We start from the raw sequence: 21678 nt of genomic DNA on the forward strand, positions 1-21678 counted from the left end.
AAACCATGTAACAGTTCTGTATATGAATATTCAGAATTTGCTGTAAGGTTACCTAAAGATGTTTTAGTTAAACAACCAAATAGAGTCAGCAAAAGCACGAAGTACAGCCCAGAGAGCAGGAGGGTGTCTGAGCTGGTCATACCTGCCCAGCTCAGGCATCACCACTCAGATGTTACTCAGTTATTCCAATTTAGTGATCCAAAATGACACCTTTTGTTTGAGTAAAGACAGCTCCCCAGCTGTGCTGATCTTTACCCAGATGCCTTCTTGGCAAGTGTGGAACTTGAGGACAGAGCACTCCATAAAGTGATACCAGCTATCACTTAACTGACACAGAAAGAAACTGGACATGGCCACAGCAAAAGACACAGAGGTGGCATTTCTGTTAAGGCTTTAAAAAAATAAACAACACAAATTCCAGACCCAAACACCTTTGATTCAAAATCCTCTGTCACTCACCTGCAGAACACCAAACAGCTCCAAATCTTGATGAGGCAAGTGGAAATCTTTCTGCTGCCACAGCAACAGTGACAACATGCAGCAAATGAGGTAAGAACTACGTACAGAATTGTCACCCTTTTACAGGGAGCCCCAGGCACATGGGAGGAAGATGGGACTGCTTGTACATCACTGAACAGGGATCCTGAAGTGTCATGTGGCAGGGGAGCAGTGCAAGAGAAATGGCTGTGTGACATGCTTGGACATATCAGTGACAAAGGAGTCCCAGAAATATTGGCTGAAAGAACAAGCATTTGCCCTTGGGCTCATGCCTGTGTGCTCAAAACAAGGCTTGTGCTCAGGTTAGGCCAAGCCATAGGCCTCCAGCTGGAGAAGTGAGGGGCATGGCTGGGTGGCCTGTGGGGCAGGAGGAAGGCAGGGAATGATTGTGGCTCTTGCCTACCTGCGGACGACAAGCTTCAGCTTCTTGTAGGAGCCTTTCACCAGGGAGATGGCCTCTCTTCTGGAGCTGCTCAGCTCCACCTCGTTGATGTTCACCACTTCATCACCAGCCTGCAGCTTGGAAGGCAGGGAATCTGCCTTCCCTCCCTCTTCGATCTGCACGGGAGAGAAGGGAGAAAGTGAGACGTGCCCGACATGGTTTGGCTTTCACCTGCAGAGCTGAGTGTGTGTTTCTGTTCAAAGAATTGATCTACTCCAAACTCTGCTCTTGGATTAAAAAACCTGGTCTCCCTTTTCCAGCCAGCTCACTCAAAGGTCTGTGCTTGCCACCCCTACATTTCATATAGAAGGGAGCTTGGAATCAGCAGACAGATGAGTTCTGCCAAGAAGCACTGTTTAGAATAAGCCTGGAAAGTCTTTGGTATTTGGAAGCAATGAACTCCAGCAAAAAACAGGCATGGAACGCCTCTTGATAAGAGCACTCAGGCACCAGCCCAAGGGCAAAGCCAGGATTAGAAGAGCTTGGATGTGATTTTTTTTGTTCAAGCTCCCCTTTGGGATCCAGATGCCTGATGAATAACAGCTTCTTACTGGCTAGCAGCAAAGCAGGAACAGTCAGGGGTAGGTAGTTAATGAAGTGCAGCATCTCTGTAGGGTTTTTCAGCTAGGGATATAAAGAAAGTAGATGATTATTTGAATTTTATGAGAAAGTAAGCAGTCTGCTCCAGGCTATGTAGTGGCAAGGCTAGAAGCAGAGTCTTAGGGCTTCCCTCTGCTTTGTGCAGCCCCTCACATACACGGCGTAGTGACTTCCCATCTGTGTGCCAGCAGAAATACACCAAGTCTGGAAAGAAGTCAGTGACAAGACAGAGGACAAGAAAATCTGGCCCAGGATCTCGGAATTGCAGCCTTGTGCACTCATGCACTCTCTCTGCAAAGGGCCAGGTTAGGCACTGCAAATCCTGAGTTCCAGGAGACTCAGGAGTGACACCAGCTCCAAGAGCAACTGAAAATTACTTAGACTGCAAAACTTGCCACCACAACATCTGCTATTCAAAGCACCCGGCAGTCCCTGCTCCACAGAGGCTGTGACCTGTGTTAGCAGATGCCACGGGACCCACACTCCTGTGGAGCATCTCCTGGCACAGCAGAAGTATGACTGCTTCCTTCAGGCACTCACCTCCCCAGACATCCCGCTGAGACAAAGAGATGTGGCTGGATTGGGTTCTGCCTCAGATCCAGGCAGGAAGGGCAGCTATTTGCAGGGGTGCGATTTTCGGAGCAGTGGAATTGCATGCATACTTCTGGAAGTTGCTTTTATTTCAAGTCAGGCCAAGCAGTGTGTAATTAAGCCATGCCCCAGACATGTAACTCAGCACATGCAGACACACTGCCCAGGTTTTTACCAGGACATTAGTTTCGGTGTTGAATGGTGATTTCTCACAGGCAAAGCTGGTCTGTTCCTCTAAACCAAGGAGTTCCAGCCCAAGTACCTTCTAAAATGTAAAATCTGACTTCCCCAAACATCAGCCAATAAATTCTCCAAACCCCCTACAAAGGGAGGTAGAAATCATTGTCATTCATTTTACCAGGAAGTCATTCCATTGATGAATGAGTTTTTTCTTTTCTTCTTAAGAATGGATAAAACCACAGGAATGAGCCTTCCCATAAAGAGCCTTGTATCACAATTACCAGGAAGGGTGAGAGATGAAACATTAGCCCTTGCTGCCAGTATAAATAAATAACAAACGAAAAATGCAGTATTGCTGCAGTTTATTGCTGCTGTAAAGCAGAACAGGTGGGTATCATTTCAATGAAATACAATAGTGGGGTACTAGGGGTTAGATTAACTTGTGATATAGTCAACAGAAGGGATTTAATGTTTGTTTTTGCTTTATGTTACAGCAGGTATACTGGAGAGAAGTCCTGCTTGGAAAAATATGTTTTGTAACAAATACCAGCTACTTCAAAGGCTGCGGTAGTCATCAGAAGCATTTGTATTAATTTGTGCCTGGATGAACCCTAACCTTAAAAAAACCAGCAGAATCGTGATCTGTGCTTTATCATCTAACAATTCCAATTGTAATCATATAGTTGAGGGTTTTCACTTCACAGGAACACCGTTTTAAGGTTCTCTTTGCAACTACATGCACTAGACCTTCCTTTTTCTCCTTTTTCAGTGAAAATGGACATTTGGACTCTTCCATATTCACCTTTCTAAAGAATGTGAAATCAAACACTTTCAGGGAAGACTAAACCCTGCAATACTTCTGATAATGCTGATAACGTTATTAACTGCTCTGAAAGAAATCTTTCTTCAAATCCTCATGCATTCCAATTTATCCCTATGCCAAGGGCTCTTAAACTGCAGGCTGCAAGGCCATGCAGCCAGCCACGCTACCAGAGTAAAGGATGCCTTGAAGGAACATTTGTTAGCACGAGTAGAGTCATCTGCAAGTTACTCCAGAGGCTGAAAGTGAATTGTTTTCCTCCTGTGTACTTAAACTGTCCACAAGCAAGACCTAAAACCAGACCCACATTCTGCCTTTGGAAGCTTTTGATGGCAGCATCAAACCTGTATTACTTATGGATTTAGAGAGATTATAAATGGAGATGTGGACTTATATTTTATTGTTGACACAGTTCTCTCATCTATTACTAACGTGTTTGCATTCTCATCTGTCATCTACCCAGCTGGGGTTACCTGGATACAAATTCCTGAAAGTTCCTGGAAGAAAACATTCACAACAGGCCTGTGACCTGTTACTACTGCTCAGAGAAGCAAAAAAGGCAAAAAGACTCAAAAGGTTCCATCAATAGTCCAGAAACAAGGCCTTGTCTCCCAAAGCAAAGCTCAGATGCTCCATGTCCATTCTTCCTCTCTGTATGCCTCTGAAAATATTTGTGTTTAAGGTGTGGTGATATTTCATGGGAAGGATTGTGTGATTCAAACAAAACAAGCTGCACTATAAACACAAAGCTCTATCACAGTGTAACAATTATCAACAAAGCAAACAAACCTCAACATGCAGGTAACGTGTTTAAATGAACACCTGCTTCACTGCACGAGGGTGCCCAGAGCCCAGGATGGGGTGTGCTGGAGGCACAGAGTCGAGGATGGGAGCTGTGTGCACACCGTGCAGGCCACAGCAGCCAAATAACGCTGGGCCAGGACCACTTCTGCCTGTGGTTCCCTGCTCTGACCAGCCTGACTCGCCCTGTGCGCCAGATCCCGAGTGAGCAGAAATGGGAAGGAGAATTTTCCCATGTTCCCTAAATCCCCAGTGGATCTCAGTGCTGTCACTCAGCCAGGGCACAGCCAGCACTGCAGTCTGCTGTTTTCAGCGTGCAAGCGGAGCAGCCATTGCCAAAATCACCCTCAATAATCACTTGTGGCAAAAATACGATGGCAATAAGCTACAGAACCTCGTGAAAGGGGCCAATCAATAGCCAGCAAGACCTCTTATGGTTTATTTAAGCTGAGAAAAACAAGGTGAAATGCAGCCACCAAACCTTGTGGGTGTAATGATTGTCACTCATCCATCAAGAGCAGGAGCAGCCAGCAGGAGCCAGCCAGGGACTGAAGTTCTTTTCCCTTTTGGCTGAATTAAGGCAACTGCTCTGCCAAATCAAGTTATGAGAGGTGACTCTAGCAAGTATATGGTGGAGGAATACCTGAAAATCAGTCTGGCTTTGAACCTTTGGGGCTGAATTCAGTGGCTGGTGCTTACTACAGGTGCTGTGAACAGAGCCCAGGCAGTGCCAGGAGGGGAGAGCAACCCCTTCTCCTTGAAATCAGCAGGAGCATCTGTGCAGCAAAACATGTCAATTGACTTGCATGTTGTCAATTGACAAGCATTGACTTTTGTTTTCCATGCCTCAGTTTCCCACCTGGGAAAGGACACAATTGTTTTACCTTACTCTGTCCTGTCTAATTAATGTGTGAGCGCTCTGTGGGTGGTGATGATCCAGATCCTGGCTCTTATCCCAGATGTCTTTGCAAATCCCTAGCTCCCAGGCCCTGGCCCTGGGGAGAGTCCATGCCAATTAGAAACATGCAACAGCGAAGTATCCCTTTCCAGAGGGTGCTCCCCCACCCATGGACAGGATGGTTCCTATCTCTTGTGAAATCCTATCAAACTTCCATGATTCCAGCATGTCCCACCCACCTCTTCCTTTCTCCTGTTTACCACAAACCCATCTAGCCAATTCTGTCAGGCTCTTTTGGTAGGAGAGGACAAGGAGCTCCCTGCCAAGCTGGCTTCTCCTAAAATGCACCCACTTCAAAAGGCCTCCACAGTCTCCTCAGGCTGACGCAAACTCCAGTCCTGCCGTTGTCTTTTCTGCAGTACAGCCTTCCATGCCCACTGCCCTTTGCTGAAAATCCCAAAGGCCACCCCTGGTCCTGCTTTGCATGAACATTCCAGACTATTTTCCTGCATTAGAGGAGGCTTCTTGTCACTCAATAGATCCTGCAGGAGACTTCAAATCCATGTGTTCCCCCTTTTTTTGGCTTACTGTAAAAGCAAGAAGTTGCTTAAGCAGATCACCAAGGATACATAAGACTTACTACTGCTGCCTTTTGTTTGGCTCACTATGGTTACTGTAGGTTTGGAGAACATTGGCTAACTGAGAGCCTTTCTTGGTTATTTTAAATAAGTTTTCTTTATTTATCCCTCTCTTCCCTTTCTTCTAGGAGCTTTTGTAAAAACAAATTCTCTGCAGCTCTTAAGATGGATTATTTCATCTTTTGTGTCCTTTCTATGATGGTATGTGTGATTCCTAAGCTGCAAACTTACTTGCTCAAGTTTCTCAACAAAAAAGAGGAGCAATCAAGCAAAGATGTGTGCACACTGTATGCAGTTGCACAGGTGAGAGCAGAGCCACACAGCAGGTTAGGACAGTTCCTGGGGGACACCTGGAGATGCCCTGGAAAAAAACAGCAAGCCAGCATAGCAGGGTGTTGACAGAAGCAGCAGCAATTGCAGTGTCAAACTACTGCCCTTTTCATGTCAGATATTATAATGATGGGAAGAGAAGCATCACATGTGAACTGCTGGAGGTGTCTGTTCAGAATTCCTGAGCTGCTGAAAAAGATTTTATAGGAACCGACAGGGTGAAAGAGGAAGCAATTTTCCCCCATGAAGGAATAGAGAGAGGGAGCTTTCTCTGATGCAAGGAGTCCCTGACTTTCCCAGGAGCAGCATTACAGAAAGATGTTCTCTGCTTTAGACCTCTTGTTTTCAAGTATTTTACTGGAACCATTTCCATTCTTTCCAGTGGTAAGATGTGTTTCTGTTGAATCTGGGGTTCATCTCTTCACAAGGTCATCAGCACCAGTGCAATGTGAGGGAAAGGGTTAAACCAGAAAATCTGGCTGTATTCACAGCAAATTCAACAGCCAATGTTTTAGTCACTTTACAGAGCCCAGACTAGAGCTTCAAACTGGGAAGACTGGGATGTTTCATTTACCTGTCCACTGTGAGATGTAGCAGAGCCACACCAGACCATTTGTGCATTGCAGCCAGCGCAGAGCAGGGCACACATATTTTGGCCTGCTCAGAAAACTCACTGAATTGCTGAATTGATGTGGGCTTTGTGTTGGAGATTTTTAATCCCCTGTGGAGTTCAGAGATGGTTCTCAGACCTAAATACAAAGTTGCAGAGCTGCTGAATGTCTCCAGAGGATATGGTGCTCCCCTCGTTCAACCTTAATGCCATGTCACAACTGGGGGGCAGTGACATGCAGCAGACAGAAATTCCTCCCCATTGTCCCCAACCTCTGTGTCAGCGTGACAGAGCAGTTAAGATAATTCAATCAAGAAATAGTTAAGTCAAAGGTCTCCCCCTGGAGCCATGTCTCTGTTGGATTTCCCCATCCCTAGTGCATACATGCATCTCAAGATAATTCAGCTGTTGCCATTAACTCTAATCTAGGAAAAGAGTTTCGAAAATAGTTATTGTTTTATGCTTCAGCTAAGCAAGGAAGGCATTTTTCTCATAGTGTTCCTGCATTGTTCTACAATAACATTTCTGTTCCCAAGTACAAGGCATAGTCGTGTGCAAACTAATTTATGCCAGGTGATCATAGAAGATTCATATTGAATTACTTCACCTTGAGAGGCTGAACTTTATTCAGTGGAAGAACGAGTCAAACTCCACAGTTTTGAAGGGTTAGCAGTGCTCTGAAACTTTTCCAATACTTTAAAGTAAATCTGTTCTTTAACACAGGCAAAAGAAGGCATTTTCTCCCACACTCAGCCTGAACATGTTAATGAACACCCAGGATGTTAGTGCAAGTGGTACAGATGGTACAGTGACTGTGGGCACCAAAGCTGCAATCCAGCTGCAGATATGCCAGTGGGATCCGTGCACGAGGGATGCAAGTTACTGACAAGTGGTGAGGATTCAAGGTCATTCCTAGGACTGCCCTGCAAGCTCCAACACTTCCACACCTTTCCATTTCCTGTGTGATTGTTTCTTGTCCTCGGAGCAAGGTTAATCTCAGCAGCCAGCCCCTCAGCAAAAAGTGGCAAGAAGGGAATGGAGAACAGATTGCTGGCTTGGACTCCAAGAGATAAGGAGACATGCCTGGATGAGTTTGCGTCTGACTCCTCTTGGCAACTCTAAATTCCTAAGCCAGTGGAGGAAAGAAGGCTTAGCTCTTAAGATAATTTTCCACCTTCTTAAGCACAAAATTGTTAGGCTCCCACAGAGATTTCTACATTTAAAAGAGGAAGGGGCAGGGAAAATCAAGTCTTTTTCAACTAATGCACAAAGAAAGATGGGCCTGTGATGCAGTCCAGGATCTTTTTTGTAACAAGAGGCAAAACTAACAATACATTTTCTCCACCCCTCTTCGATTATACAAGACAAGGAACTAATCTGTGTTTGCTGTGGGTAACGCCTCAAGCCGTATAAGGCTTGGTACAAACACCTCATCATGGACAATTCCTGCCCCAAGCTTTCCAGGATCAACGGGCAGGTTTGACAAACAGAGGGATGGAAACCAGATGTGGAAAAGCCGTGATGATCAAGCAGAGAGGCAGCACCAAAATCAGCTCTCAGCTACACATGGGTGACATATGGATTGAACCTCCCGGCAGGGAGAAGAGCAGCTGCAGGACAGGGCAAAGCCAGCTGGTTCTCAGCCAGCATAAATCCATCACCAATGCCTCTTCCTGCCTTTCCCTCCTGTTGCTTACAGCCTACAGCAAGCAGGCATGGCAAGGAAGACTGAGGTGCACCCAGGTCAGCTGCAGAACAGCGATACCAATGCAGGTGCAGAGCAGTGCTTGCCCTTTGAGGGACCACTTTGTCCTGTTCTTCCTCTGCTTCCTGCTTCCAGCTCCAATCCCAGCCTGCAGAACACACCCTGCCTGTGCTCCTGGGAATCAGAGAGCCTTACTTCTCTCCTTACTGTTTGGTTTTTGCAAACAATCCATTCCAAGCATGCCACAGAGGGTATAGCACCAGGTGACATAAATACTGGAGTCTGGAGCACGTTAACTTGATCCTGTTTGGTCTGCGGCGATTATCGGCCGATATCAGCTCAAGGGGCTACAAGAACTCATTCCCTGTTCCTCTGTTGTAACTGATACAGCTCGCCCCTCTCCAGAGCACACAAAGCCAGTGGCTGCACATGGCTGAGAGTTAATATTTGCTTTGCAAAGGGAGAGTTAAAAATAGCTGTTTGCCAAAGTGTCTGCTGGAAAGGTCTCTGCTCTGCCCCAAACACACCCAAGTATTCCTTCTTTTCACACTGCTTTGCCATCCTGTCCCTAACCTTACAGTCCTTCCTCACATTTCTCACAAGGTTTCAGTAATTAAAAACCCATTCCCTACAACATTTTGACAGCAAGCCTATTACAGCCTAGGCAAGAGGCTGTCAAACTTGTGGCCACCCAGCATAGGAGACAGCACTGCCTCACAGCTATGGAGTTAGTGGCACTCAGTGTTCCTCACCCAGTGCCACGCATCCCTCAAAAATGGAGATAGGCCTGTGGAAGCAGCTGTAATTACTAAAACTGAGGTAAGGTGCTGTTCAGGGACTGCCTGAACCCTACGAATCTTAGGGTATACAGTCAGTGGCATTAGCTGTTCCCTAATTCTTCCCACAGGCACTTGTACAGAGCACACACACCATCCCCAAACAGCCCTTGGTGGTTGCAGTGTATCCCTCAAACTATGGGATGCTACAGACTACCATTCGCTCACAAAAAAGTTAAAGGTGCAAGAATTGGCCCACCTCAAAAATGCCCTCTTTGGCACTGAGTGCAATTGGATCAGTTTAGGAACACATGGTTACTTTCTGCTGTTGGCAGATTCTTTTGCTGTGCACTGCACAGCCTTCTGTACCTTCTGTCCCCTCCCCCTGGCCACCCTCACCATCTAGGCAAGCAGACCAGTTGGAGATGTGTCTGTAAAAGTGCATTTGTTCCCTACTCCAAGGACAAATGTTCAAGGTTTGGGAAAGCCAACCCTAGCGTCACAGGAACAGCCACAGAAGGAAAGTCAGTCACTGCTTTAATCTCATGGCTGTTCTAAAATCAGGGCACAAACAGCAATGTGCCCTTCTCTACAGGATGTTTAACAAATTTTCCCAGACTTTTGTATTACTGTTTTTATACTTGCTTTTCTGACCTATATTGCTGTAGCCCCCTGAGGCTTGACAGGGTGACCAACTGCCAGGAGACTTGTTTAGGATTGTCTCATTTTGGGGTAACTGGAAAATATTCCCAGGTAAGAAAATATGGCTGAGACGTACACACCTGGGATCAGTTTGGAGGAGAAAGGAGACAATGAGCAGCTCTCAAAGGACAGTGGTCAAGGGTTTTTTTCATCACATGATTAGGCAGTGAACTTCCTGCCTTGGCATATTGGTCACATGGATTCAAAGCAGAAATGTCAAGAAAATCCACCCTGCAATCAGGTAATTCCATAAATTAGGTGAATCTAAAGCTATGGGACTTTCTGGCTAGTGGAACAGGTAGTACTTATCTTTCCTGTAGACAGATCCTTGGCCCCAGCATGGCCAGTTACTGCTTTTGATGTTTGCCACTTCTCTTTCCCTTATTTCTCTTCCCCAATATTAACACTTCCATTATACCTATTATAAATAGCAATAATGATAGTAATGAAAACAGCAGTAATCATCCTCAAGAACTCTCCTTCCATTAGCTAATTTGACCTTTCAACACCATGGGGAGACAGCAGGAAGTATTGTTCCTAAATTAGAGAGGAATAAAAACAGGAGCCATGTTTATGTAACTTCTCCAGGGTCACAGAAAGCACCACACAGCAGTTCTGGAGCTGCACTCCCTGCTCTGACTGAGGTCACGCTGCACTGATGCCAAACCAGACTCCTCACCTTGAATATTCCATCCACATCCCCAGCACTGGAGCATTTTCTCTCACCTCACTCTTCCCTTTCCTGCTGAGGGAGGAAGTGCTCTTGCATGTCCTTCCATCATTATTTCTGGTTTCCCACTTGTCTCCACAGCTTTAATTCTCCTCTGTTTGCTGTGGTTGTCCTCTCCCTCATGATGCTATCATTTCCCTTTTTACCTTTTGCCCTTCTTTATTGTGCTGTTCTTCCTCCCTGAGCCCAGTAATACAAACCATTAACCACTAAACAGTCTATATCTGAGAGGAAATAAAAACAGCTCATGCAGCAGAGCCATGCTTGATGAACCGACTGGAGCTCTTGCCAGGATTCAATAGCTGATAAAGGGATTTAGGTATGCACTTCCCCCTCATTTTAATGAGAATCAGACATCAACATTTTTAGTCACTCTTTGAAGATCAAAGCTTAGAGCAGCCAACAGCAAATAAAACTCAGTAGAACATTCAGAGAGGTGTCCTTCAGGGCAGGAGAATACTGTTGGCATCCTTAGGGATGAGCAGGAAAAGCTAACAGACTTTGCAGAAGGAGCTGAGCCGGCTCACCCCAGCATCTTGACTCAGTGCCAGGTCACACCCCCTGCACAATGCCACAGGCAAAGCTCCCCTCGGACAGAGAATGGACGGCAACAGTGCACGGCTCAGAGCGACGGTGCTGGGACAAAAGAGGAATTTCACAGTCCAAGCCATTGTCATCACATCACTCTTGGCAAACCCTTTCTTCATTCCCCCAGCCTTCTGCAATTATTAAAAGTTCTTCTCAAGTGAATTTAGTGCCATGAAAGATGCCAGGCTTATAGCCCGGGAGATTCCTTTTCTTTGCCTACAGATCAGCTTGTCACCCCTCCTCCCTGCCACCTTCTTCCCAGTTTCTTTTGTCTCCAAGGAAGATTCGTCCTCTGAGATCTTCAGGGATGGTCAGCTCCACAAATCCAAGGGCAGCAGCTAGTTTTATAGAATGAGCATTTCTATGTAGCAGGCTATCCAAATGGAAAAGAGCACGGGAACTGAAGCGCCTGTTCTTGCTCTGGCCGCGTGGATGTCTTGAAGTGCTTCCTGGTCTTCCTGAGAGCAGGAGAGAGATGGAGAGCAACACGTCGCATCTCCCTGGGAGGGAGAGAGATACCCAACCCTGGCCGCTTCGGCCCTGCAGTCACTATCCCTGTCCTCTGCTGCCACCCTGCGGCTGCTCCACATTCAGGGAACAACTGCTTTTCCATGGAACTCATTTTGGAAATGAGTGGGAATAATTTTTCAATTATTGCTGGTGTTGTGAAAATAGAGCAGTGCTGCACTTAAGCCACAGAAAATATCTGAAATGTTCAAAGGCAGATGCTTGAATCAATTTTATTGTGTGGGAAAGCAAGAATAAACTGTTTAAGAAGGGGTATTTACCTTATTCCTCAATTTAAATTCTGAAAACCCAGGCAGGCTCATCAGGAAATGCTGCAGTCCTCTGTCTATGTACAAAATAAGAGGAAAGGGATCCTGACCCTTTCAGCTTGTCTGGCTGATATCTTTCAATGCTTCCCACTCTGCCAGACATGATCTCTGAGGTCTCTTTTTCCTGATAGTATCATTCACCTCGTGGGTCAGAGCACATTCCCTATGAGTTTCTCCTGAAAGCACCTTATGCTGCTAAAAGTTATTGAACATTCATTTTTATAAGCACTGAATTAATTTTGTTTGTGCTCTGTGTCAATTCTTTCACTAATGCCCAAAAGGCCCTGAAATTCCCTCTCCACATGTCAGCAAAAATGCCTTTAACCTGCATGGGAGGGTTTTTCACCAGCTCAAGAGAATGCTGGAGCAATCTGGAAACTAAGATGCTAAGAGCAGGCTTAGCTAGTGATTAACAAGGCATTTCATAGCATTCTGGGAAATTTCTTGTTGATTTTGTACTGCAGATACTGACATAATCGTACAAAAAACTGCCAGGGTGAGAGAAGAAAGGCATTTGTTCTCTTCTGCCTTTAAAACAATCCCTTCAGATGTGGGTGACAGGAACAGGTGCTCCCTAAAGCCACTCTCACATTCACATGCAGCACCTATCCCTCTCTTGGCCTGAAGCCTCTGAAGTAGCCACATCCTGCTTGGAAATGTCTTATCCAGACATTTAGGGAAGGGAATTTATACCTGCATTTCCAAGCTTATTCATTTACCAAGCCAAACACTTTTTGGCAAAACTATTTTTAGCTGCAGTAGACGTACAGATTAATTCAGTTGCAGTTCAGGTTGAGGCAGGTCCAAGTTTCCAGAGCTGTCAGGTGCCACGGGAGTGGATGAGGTAAACAGACCTGTAAAAACACCAGGCACATTGTCTGCTGTTTTCCTCCTTCCTGCGTTCTTTGCATTTACACCTTGCCCTGCATCTCCAGGGTGACAAGTAAATTCCTTTCTAGAGGAAGGGTGTCAAATTGTTGTTTTACCGTATTGTTCCAGGGACAAGTCTCACACAAGCACCGCAAACACAAATTGAACACACACATTCCCTTCTTGCCTTCCCCATTTCCTGATTTCTCACAGTTCTCTCCATGTTTGGGGTTGTTTTTGGTTTTTTTGTTTGGTTGGTTTTTTTTGGTTTTGTTTTTTTTTTTTTTTTTGGCTGCTCTTCTGTTTCCAAAAATGTCATTGAAAATAAACTGACAGGACAAACAGCTCCGAGTTTCCCACTAACAAGGGCGATGTGAAATGATGTGTTTGGCTCTCGGCAGCGAAAGGCCCTCGATGTCAGGGAAGAACTGGATTACAAAGATTCCATACTCCAGTTTTATATCTGTCTCAAAATGAGCCCTAACTCATGCATCATGAGAAGGCCATTTGGCTCGCTGGCCTCCTCTCTTCTTGCATGTAGTGCCGGGTTCTGGAGGTATTGTTACAGACACGTGGTGATGATGAAGCTGAGTACAAGGAGCCCTTAATATCCAAACAGTGCATGGCCTTTTCCATTTTCTTACCTTCAGCCTTAAGCATTGAAAAATCATATTCCTGCCTCACGCTGTTTCTACAATGCACTGGAAGCTTTACCCTTGCATCCCGGGATGGGAGGAGGAAGGAGAGGAGCAGGAATAACTAGAAAGGAAGGGAATGTGCCTGCTAAAGCCAGCCACTACACAGAGGCCAAACGGCATTTCTTTACTTGCCCTAGCTCCAGGGGATAAGGCAGCAGGCGCATGTTTTTATAAGCTGAATTATACATTAATGAAAATCCCAGGACATTCCTGTAAGAGTGGAGGCATTAGTGGTAGCTGGGACGCTGGCCAAATTCCAGTGAAGGTAACTACAGTGTTTCCCCATGGTCTCCCTGCCACTTCAGTGAATGCGCTCAATTGTTTCAGCTCCAAGTGGCTCCACAGCATCTCTGGGGATGTACAGTTCTCTGGGATAACATTCTCACTTAAGGAATCTTGGTGGAATTTAAAAATAGGTCCTGTGAATGATGACAATGTCCTTTCTGGCAAACAATTTTGCAACAACAGCTTTGAGACAAACAAGCTGCAGGAAACTTGAAGATTGCATAAAAGTTCCAAGAGGAAAGAACAAAAAGTTCACTGGAAACCTCAAAGCAGAAATGCTGAGGCAGACACTGCTCTGTTTGGAATTAGTTTAATTCATATCCTTCCAGGGATTTGACCAGGCATTGCTAAATTCAGTATATGCCTTTTCCATTTCACGGGGTTTGGAGGAATCCTATACAGAAGCGTTACCGAAAGGTAAGGCTTTATAAAGGGAAGGCCTTGCAATGTGGCTCTGGCCTGGTACTTAGGCTAAGGAGAAGGGAACTGTGGGAGAGTGACTCAGCTGGAAGGGAGGGATGTGAGAGATGTGCTGCATGATTGCCGTGTGCCCACATCGTGTCCACATCATGCTGTGTGGTGGTCGGTTCGCTTGGGCTTGTTGCGCCTTAAAACTACATGAACTGATAAGCGGCTAACTGCTTAAAAAGGCCGGGTTTTGGCAATAAAGAGCACTCCTTTGCACTGCCTGGTGTCCCTGTGTCACTCATTATCGCAACACAGAAGGATTTTTTCAGGGAAAAAGCCCCTCTGTAATAGGGTTTGGAATGGATATTTCCTTTGCTATGGCTACAGATGGCCAGCAGCAACCCTTCCTCCAGGCTTCCACATTTTTAAAGGTACTCTCTGAGGAACTGTCTGTATGTGAGTTGGTGAAAACCAAGCACTGCCTTGTCTGTATCACAGCAGACTGTGGTGTACTTGTGAAAATCTTGGATAAGCTTTGAAGACCAGTTCAGGTTCAAAGGGCCTGGCAGAAGATTTCCACCGGGAAAAGTGACAGCAAACCTTAAGGCTGTGAGTGTGAGTTTCCAGCTGTCCCAGCAGAGGCTTTGGGGAACACTGATAGCGAACTGCTGCTGTTTGCCCTCACCCTTGCCAACATAATAATTAAAAATGTACAGTGCTGGCCCTTTGAAAAGCTGCACAGAGCACCAGTTCCAGTAAAATCCCAGCATCTGTTCCTCAAGCTGAACTAGGAACAGAGCCAGCTGACTCTTTTAGTTGAATCTCCCTTTTGCTGACAAGACAGACCCCCGGATTTCAAAGCCTGAGCAGTTTGATTCTCTCCTGCATTTTGGCCCTTACTGAGGTCAGGATTAATGCCTTCATTGCATGGAGAGACAAAATACCAAGTATGAAAACAGCACAGTGATCAGTGGCCTCTTGGCTTTTCCTGTTAGATCCTAAAGATCCCTATTAAATTGCAGATGTAATTCTGTGCTGGTGTTTGTCTTCAGAGCTGAACAGTGTGCAATGCAGGGATGGAGTCCCTCCTCTCTACTTGCCACTGGCATTGTCACCATTTGTCACAAGAACTGCTAAGTCTGGATGTCCATCTGTGGGGAAGCTGGTTTTAATCAGTGATAGAATCTATAAACCCCAGCCATGGCTTTCAGAGGAGCCCAGGTGACTGCGGCCAGTGCATGATCTCAGCGATGTTTTCCACCCAGCCATCCCTGTCCTGACTGATTAACTGAGAGGGGACTGAAGGAGCAGCATGCAGTACTTAGCTAATTACACTGCCCGAGGCCTTTTGTCCTGCTGCCGCTGGATCGCCTCAATTGATTCTTTCAGGACCTAAACAGCTTTGTGGGCTGCATGCCTGGCAGAATAAGGTCTTTTGTCATACTTTAATGAACGAAAATGTTTTAAATCCTCTCCTTCTCCCTCCACGCCAAGTAGCAGCAAGGGTAACCCTGGTGCAAGGACAGCTGTGCGTGGCTGATGAGCGTCTGTCACCGTGAACATTCTCCTCCTCCAAGGCTGTGGGAGATTGCAAGCTTCCCAGCATCAGCTATCCCATCTATCCAAGGTATCTATTGCCACCTCCATCTCCATGGACTACAGGGGATGTAAGCCTTGGAAGACTTTTAGAATACAGCTAAAAATGTCTTAAATGCATGAACATTCAGCATGATAACACAGGTTCATGAGTAATGAATTCCTGCATAAACCAATCTGAAACTTTTCTCTTTTGGGGGGAAAAATATTAAAAATAAAAAATCCACCTTCAGTTTAACCTTTTCCCTTCAGCATCCAGCTACTGGTGGATGTATTTTTTGTAGTTCAACTGAAAACACTTAATATTCCATTTAAAACATGGGATTGGCGGCATCCCAGCGATCTCCACAAAATGTCTCCTAGTCAGTTAATCTAATAAACTTCTGCATGTAATGAACACTTTCTCAGCATTGTCCAGAATCATTAATCCTGGCACAGCCTCCCAAAGTACAAGTAGTAAAACATGGATGTCATGACTGAGCTATGAGCTGACCGTGTTGCGCTCTACGTGCCCATTCTCCAGAGCTGGTTATTTTTCAGCTGACTGAGTTTTAGATGTGAATTAAAGTGATTAATAAATGAAAAGGCTCTTATCATCCACTCCTGTGCTCACAGTCCCTGAACAATTTTGCCCTGCCACTTGCCAAAGAAGATGTAATAGCTCACAGCATATGCTTCATCACTTCATGGTCAAACCTCTTAATCTGAGTAATAAGGGCAAACCCCACTCCTTTCTCCAAAGGAATGGATGTGGGGAAGGAGAGAACACCTTGGGACTAACAAGCAGTCGTTAACCCACCGTGATCAGAAAATAAAGGCGTGCTGCTCTTTTGAGACTGCTATTTACACTGAATGGGCTCCACATCAGATTTGTTCCCTTGGAGTTCAAGTAAGTTGGTTCCAGTGCCAGCTTGGCGTGTCTAAAACGCTAATTGTCTTGTTTCCATTTCACACATCATCATCACAGTAACATTTCTGGAGCTGGGAGACAAATGCCAGTTTGACTGGAAGGCAGACTGAAACACAGCCAGAGAACCTGCAGGTTTAGTGCAACTCCAAATATGGCTTCTCCCTAGCCCAATAAAAAAGTGAAACACTGGCAAAATTGCAGCCCTATGCTTTGGTTTAAAAACTACTGTTTCAAACAAGGGCTTTTGCTGAAATGCTCACAATATGTTTAGGTGTCTGCTTGTACCTCATAGTCCCATAAAAGCTTATTTCATTCAGGAAGAAATCAATAAAAGCCCAGGTCCCCAAATGCACACAGGTGAAGTCTGTTTGGAGTTAAAGTACCGAAGCATGGCACTTCAATACATTTCTTTGCAGATTTTAAAAGTACTTTTTTTGAAACCAGAATTTGGCTATTTGATTGACAATGGCTAAATAAATGCACACAGATAACATAATGTGATAGGAAAATGCATTATAGCAGTTAACACATTTTTTTCCTTGTCTCCTTCTCTTCAAAATGTCAGTCCAGCAGTTGAATGTCCTGCTGAAGCAGTACATGAAATTCTCTTCCAAGATGCTGAACACTGTGCCTGAGCTTTATGCCTAACCCTGCCTACCTGAATTCCTGAGTATTTTCCTTGTGACAGAGCAATATGCCTAAGTAATTTGTTTTGTACCTTAGGGACACATTATTCACTCCAGTGAAAGTAAAATACAGGCCAATTTCTCAGCTGAGATCCTGGTGCTGTTCAGTATGACAAATGTGTTTATTTACATCAGCTGAAGCACTGGCCTCTGGAAATAATTGCTCCATGTGTTATATCTGGTGATTTTGACAAATCAGGGAGCTTTCTTGGGAATGATGGAGAAGGCAATATTGAACCAGGATCTAAGAAAGAGGTCCCATGGCTCTTCAGCATCATCCAAGTTTTTTTTCAGAACTCAAAGGAAAAAGGCCATCATAATTTATTTCCTAATGTCTGGCCACTTGGTCCTGTGAAGGGTCCCCTCTCCACAGCTCAGGCACAGCACTCACCTCTCTTTCTCCCATCAGTAGCTAATTTCAAGTCAAATTGTGTCTGGAAAAAGCAGGGGAGGTATGAAGCAAAGAAGTATCAGGGCAGGAAAGAAGTTATTTCCCCTGCTGTTGGGAGAGAAGCAGCCCAGATAAAAAATGTTGTTCTTTGATGCCATAGTGCAGATTTGGGATATTGGCCAACTCCCAAGGGCTGTTCTTGGATGACTTTGCCATCGTGTCTCCATTTCTCCAGGCAGATAATAATGCTCATCCATGGCACTTAAATAGCCAGAACCAAATTCTGCTTCAGTTACATCAGGGTGCAGCAAAAGAAACACTGCTGACACTTCACTCACTCTTTCCAGGTTTACCACAGGACAACTCCAAGAGCAGATTCCCACCTGACGATTCATCACACCCCTCACAGAGGCACTCAAGGGTTTTTCTTCAAAGCCCTTGCTGTGCAACACCCCAAAAAGCCCTTTGTGTCCATCTTATTCTCGTGGCCCATCACCTACACCTAGGACTGTGTTATGTGTCTGCTCTTCCTGTGTGCCAGCAGGAAGACTTCAAATGGCCCCAAAACAGAAGTTAGGTAAAAGAGGGCACAAGTGAGGGCCTGGGGTAGGACAGGATTGTAAGCCACAGCTCCTTGGTGGTGCTGCAGGGCCCCTTCTCTTGAAGCACACTTTCCTCACCTCCCAGGAACTAAACTGCCCAAAGGCACAGCACAGGCCTGTAAGCTGGTTTCACTTTTATTATTTGTTCCTAATCTCCCGTCAGTTCCCACGCAGGTTTTGAAGTATCGATCACCCCACAGCAAAAGCTTCCAATGAACAATGGATCTGTGGTTAATGAGTCCCAGGAACTCCTCTCACCTCACTTGAGCCCTTGGGGTGAGAAAGTTAAGTGTTCCTGTGCAAGCTCAAGTGACTGCTCACCATTTCCTTAATATTCCATCTCTTTGTGGTTTGCAGTTTGCCTTTTGCTGAGCTAATGTTTATTTTTCCAGAGAGCAGTTATTGTGGTAAACTGATATCAGACTAGCAGTGTGGGAAATAAGATTTCATCTCCTGTACTTCAACACTTCATCCGGGAAGGCAAAGAGAGCCAGTCTAAGAGCCTTCATCGTCTTTAACAAGGATGACACCTTGTTGCTAGTGCAGTGGTGATGGCTGTCACTCCTTGATGCTTACTGGGTCTCTCTCACCAGTGATTTTCCATTATTTAGATTGTGTGGTTTTTACTAATGGAGAGGATATCGCATGCCCCTCATTTCAGTGTGGAAACCCTTTGGGCACATCAGCATCTGCTGCTGTTTTCTAGGTATTGGGACACCAAGACCTCTAAGAATATGATTCTTTCCTGTTTGCTCATCTTAATCACACTCTTGAGCGTGTTTTACTTTACCCATATAGGTAACATTAGAGAAAATAATGGGTCTTCTGAGCTGAGAATGGACTAGGCCCCATTTGTGTGTTTGTAGACCTCTGCTATCCAAAACTGTGGAAGAAAAAAATGTCCTTTTACTTTTGCCATTGTGGAGAGCAGATGATTCTTTATGGAAAATACAACTCTCTAAGAATGTTTTCAATTCTAATCTTGCTGACTAATCTTTCTTCTTCTAAAGTTTTAATCTTGCTTAAGGAATAAATATGTGATATTGTGTTAGAAAAGCCAATCAACTGCTCAGGCTCTAGCTGGGAAGCAATGTGAGTTCCCCTTTGTACAAGCTCTTCTCAAATGTGATTGTTTCCCCAGTGTCAAATTCCATGGATTTTAGCAGCTGAATGGGTACAAAATTTGACATGGTCAGAAACGTGTGCTTATAAAAACTTATTACCGTTGAATAGCCGGTGCATTCTTGGTGCACTCATGCGCAAAGTGCCCTTGCAGAGGCCTGGCTGGCAGCACCTCTGGGCCTCATTAGCACACACACGCACCCATCCCAGGCTCCCTCAAACGCCGTCCCGCCTGTTCCCATGTGCCGCGGGCAGGGGACGCGTGAGGCTGCGCGCAGCCGGCACCCCCGGGCAGCAGCTGTCCTCAGTTAACCCTGGGGCTGGCCCAGGCCGGGCACAGCCACCGTGGCTCCCCGGCCAAGGCAAGGCCCGTGGGTGAGGCAGCTCCTGAGGGCGAGAGCTCACGTGCTGGGAATTACAGCCAGAGCAGCGCTGAGCTGAGAACAAGGGTGGGCACAAACACCAAGTCTCTGACCTTCCAGCTGACATTGCTGCTCCAAGGTTCTGCTGGGCACCGGCACACAGGTAGCTCCCATCTCCACAGCATGCTCCACCAGGCCAGTAAAGTGCAGCAAGGTGTGGCAAGCTACAGGCACATTTGGATGCCTGGGTCACTGTAACCCAAACTTATGGCACTCACGCAAATGGAGCCCACGGGGTTATGTTAGAATCACTCGGTTGTTTGGGTTAGAAAGGACCATAAAGACCATGTAGTTTCACCCTCCTGCCATGGGCAGGGACACCTTTCACTATCCCAGGTTTCTCCAAGCCCTGTTTGGCCCAGCCTTAGACACTTCCAGGATGCACAAAGCCAACGGCTCACACTGGACACAAGTACCGGATCGGTGTGCATACGCCAGCTTTAAGAAAAGCTGCTTCACCCTCACAAGCTGCTCCACTGACAAGGCCTTACACTACCAAAACCTCTTTGCCTGGATTAGTGCTATCCCTAGACTTAGAGACAAATCTCACAAGTTTGGAATAGTTGAAATAACAAGGTTTGGGCAGCAGGGGCTGTGTGGGGAGGTTAAGCACAGATGCTGAGCATGCAGTGCCTCCTTCCTGGCCTCACCCAGCTCCACACAAGCTTTTGCTTAGAGCCGAGCTTTCTAGCTCAGGCAGAGGGAACTCCAGTCCCCCTGACACACCTGGGCATGATGGTCATCACAGGATGACTTTGCCTGCCCCTCTGCACCGCAGCATTCACGGGCAAAGGGCCACAATATCCCCCCGGGTAGAAAGGCATCACGGGTGAGAGCTCTGGGTGTGAATAAATAAGAGCAGTTGCCAATAGGGAACTTGAGTGAGAAAGCCAGATTTTTTATGAGTGTTCAAATGAGGACCAGGGAAACCTCCCTGGACACCAAGTGTTCCTGCAAATCCAGTTCTCATCTACTTTGCTTTAAAGACTGCTCAACAACTTTTCTAATGCCTACGTGACTGAGGTGATTAAATCCAATTGGTGTCATGTTAATAGTGAAAACACTTCCCAACACATGCTGATTCTGATAAGATATTAATTAAAAAGCAAACAGCCTGAAGGTCACTATTTTTAAAACAAAAAGGTGCAATTTTTCAATTTAAATCAATGTGTCATTATTTGATTTGATTTTAGTAGCTGAAGCTATCTCTGGGAATTGTCAAAACGAAAAATGTTATTGGAACAAACCGTCTGAAACAAGTGCAAATATTTTTTTAACATCCAGTGACCTGAAAACCCATTTTTCACTCAGCTCCTGTTATCAATAATAATAAAGAAAGGAAAATATCTTTCTCCATTAGAAATATGACATGCACAGGAATAATATACAGTGATATTATCACATCCATTCCTTTATGAAAATTCTGCCTCACTACCTAAGTTTTCCTAGGAGCTTAAGATATCCCTTGTACTATTAAGAAAAGGTCTTAAAAGGGGATTCTGGCAAGGTTCAGCTCCATTTCACCAGAAGGCAAAAGGTCAAAATAAGCCCCAAAGATAATAAGGAGTGTCATTCATAAGTGGAATGAGAGCTAAATTACTCCACATTCAAGCAGAGCTTTGGTTTAAAATACAAGAGTGGGGCATCCTTATTTAGCTATAGTGATTCCAGTGGCAAGAACAAGGCTGCTTCCACATGCAGGTTAAATGCAGTAAGGGGTGTTGATCCCTAAAAGGCATGGAAGAAGAATAACTTTAAAGGGTTGGAACTTTTAACTTTGACATTTTTAAAGTAGAATACTTCAGGTTTGGTTTTGGTGATCATTTTCATGTCAAAGTTCACCTGCATTTATTATACAGGGTCAAGCAAAACTTGTCAGTTCAGCACCAGTCCCTCATTTTTTTTCTATTCTTTTCATCTTGCCATGATTTTGTTTCAGAGTC

General features: G+C 45.3%; 1 protein-coding gene across 3 annotated transcripts in view; it reads right to left on the reverse strand.

Moving 5' to 3' along the window:
* The window catches only part of SHROOM3 (shroom family member 3), a 115710-nt gene that overhangs the window by 78278 nt on the left and 15754 nt on the right, over positions 1-21678 (reverse strand). For all 3 annotated transcript variants that reach the window (XM_053975317.1, XM_053975316.1, XM_053975315.1), the window contains one exon: positions 902-1056. Coding sequence is in view for 2 of the 3 variants with exons in the window: in XM_053975316.1 (XP_053831291.1) it covers positions 902-1056 (155 nt within the window). In the remaining variant the exon portion in view is untranslated. The remainder of the gene's footprint in view (positions 1-901; positions 1057-21678) is intronic.

Source organism: Vidua macroura, chromosome 4 (assembly GCF_024509145.1).
Source record: "Vidua macroura isolate BioBank_ID:100142 chromosome 4, ASM2450914v1, whole genome shotgun sequence".
Taxonomy (NCBI): domain Eukaryota; kingdom Metazoa; phylum Chordata; class Aves; order Passeriformes; family Viduidae; genus Vidua; species Vidua macroura.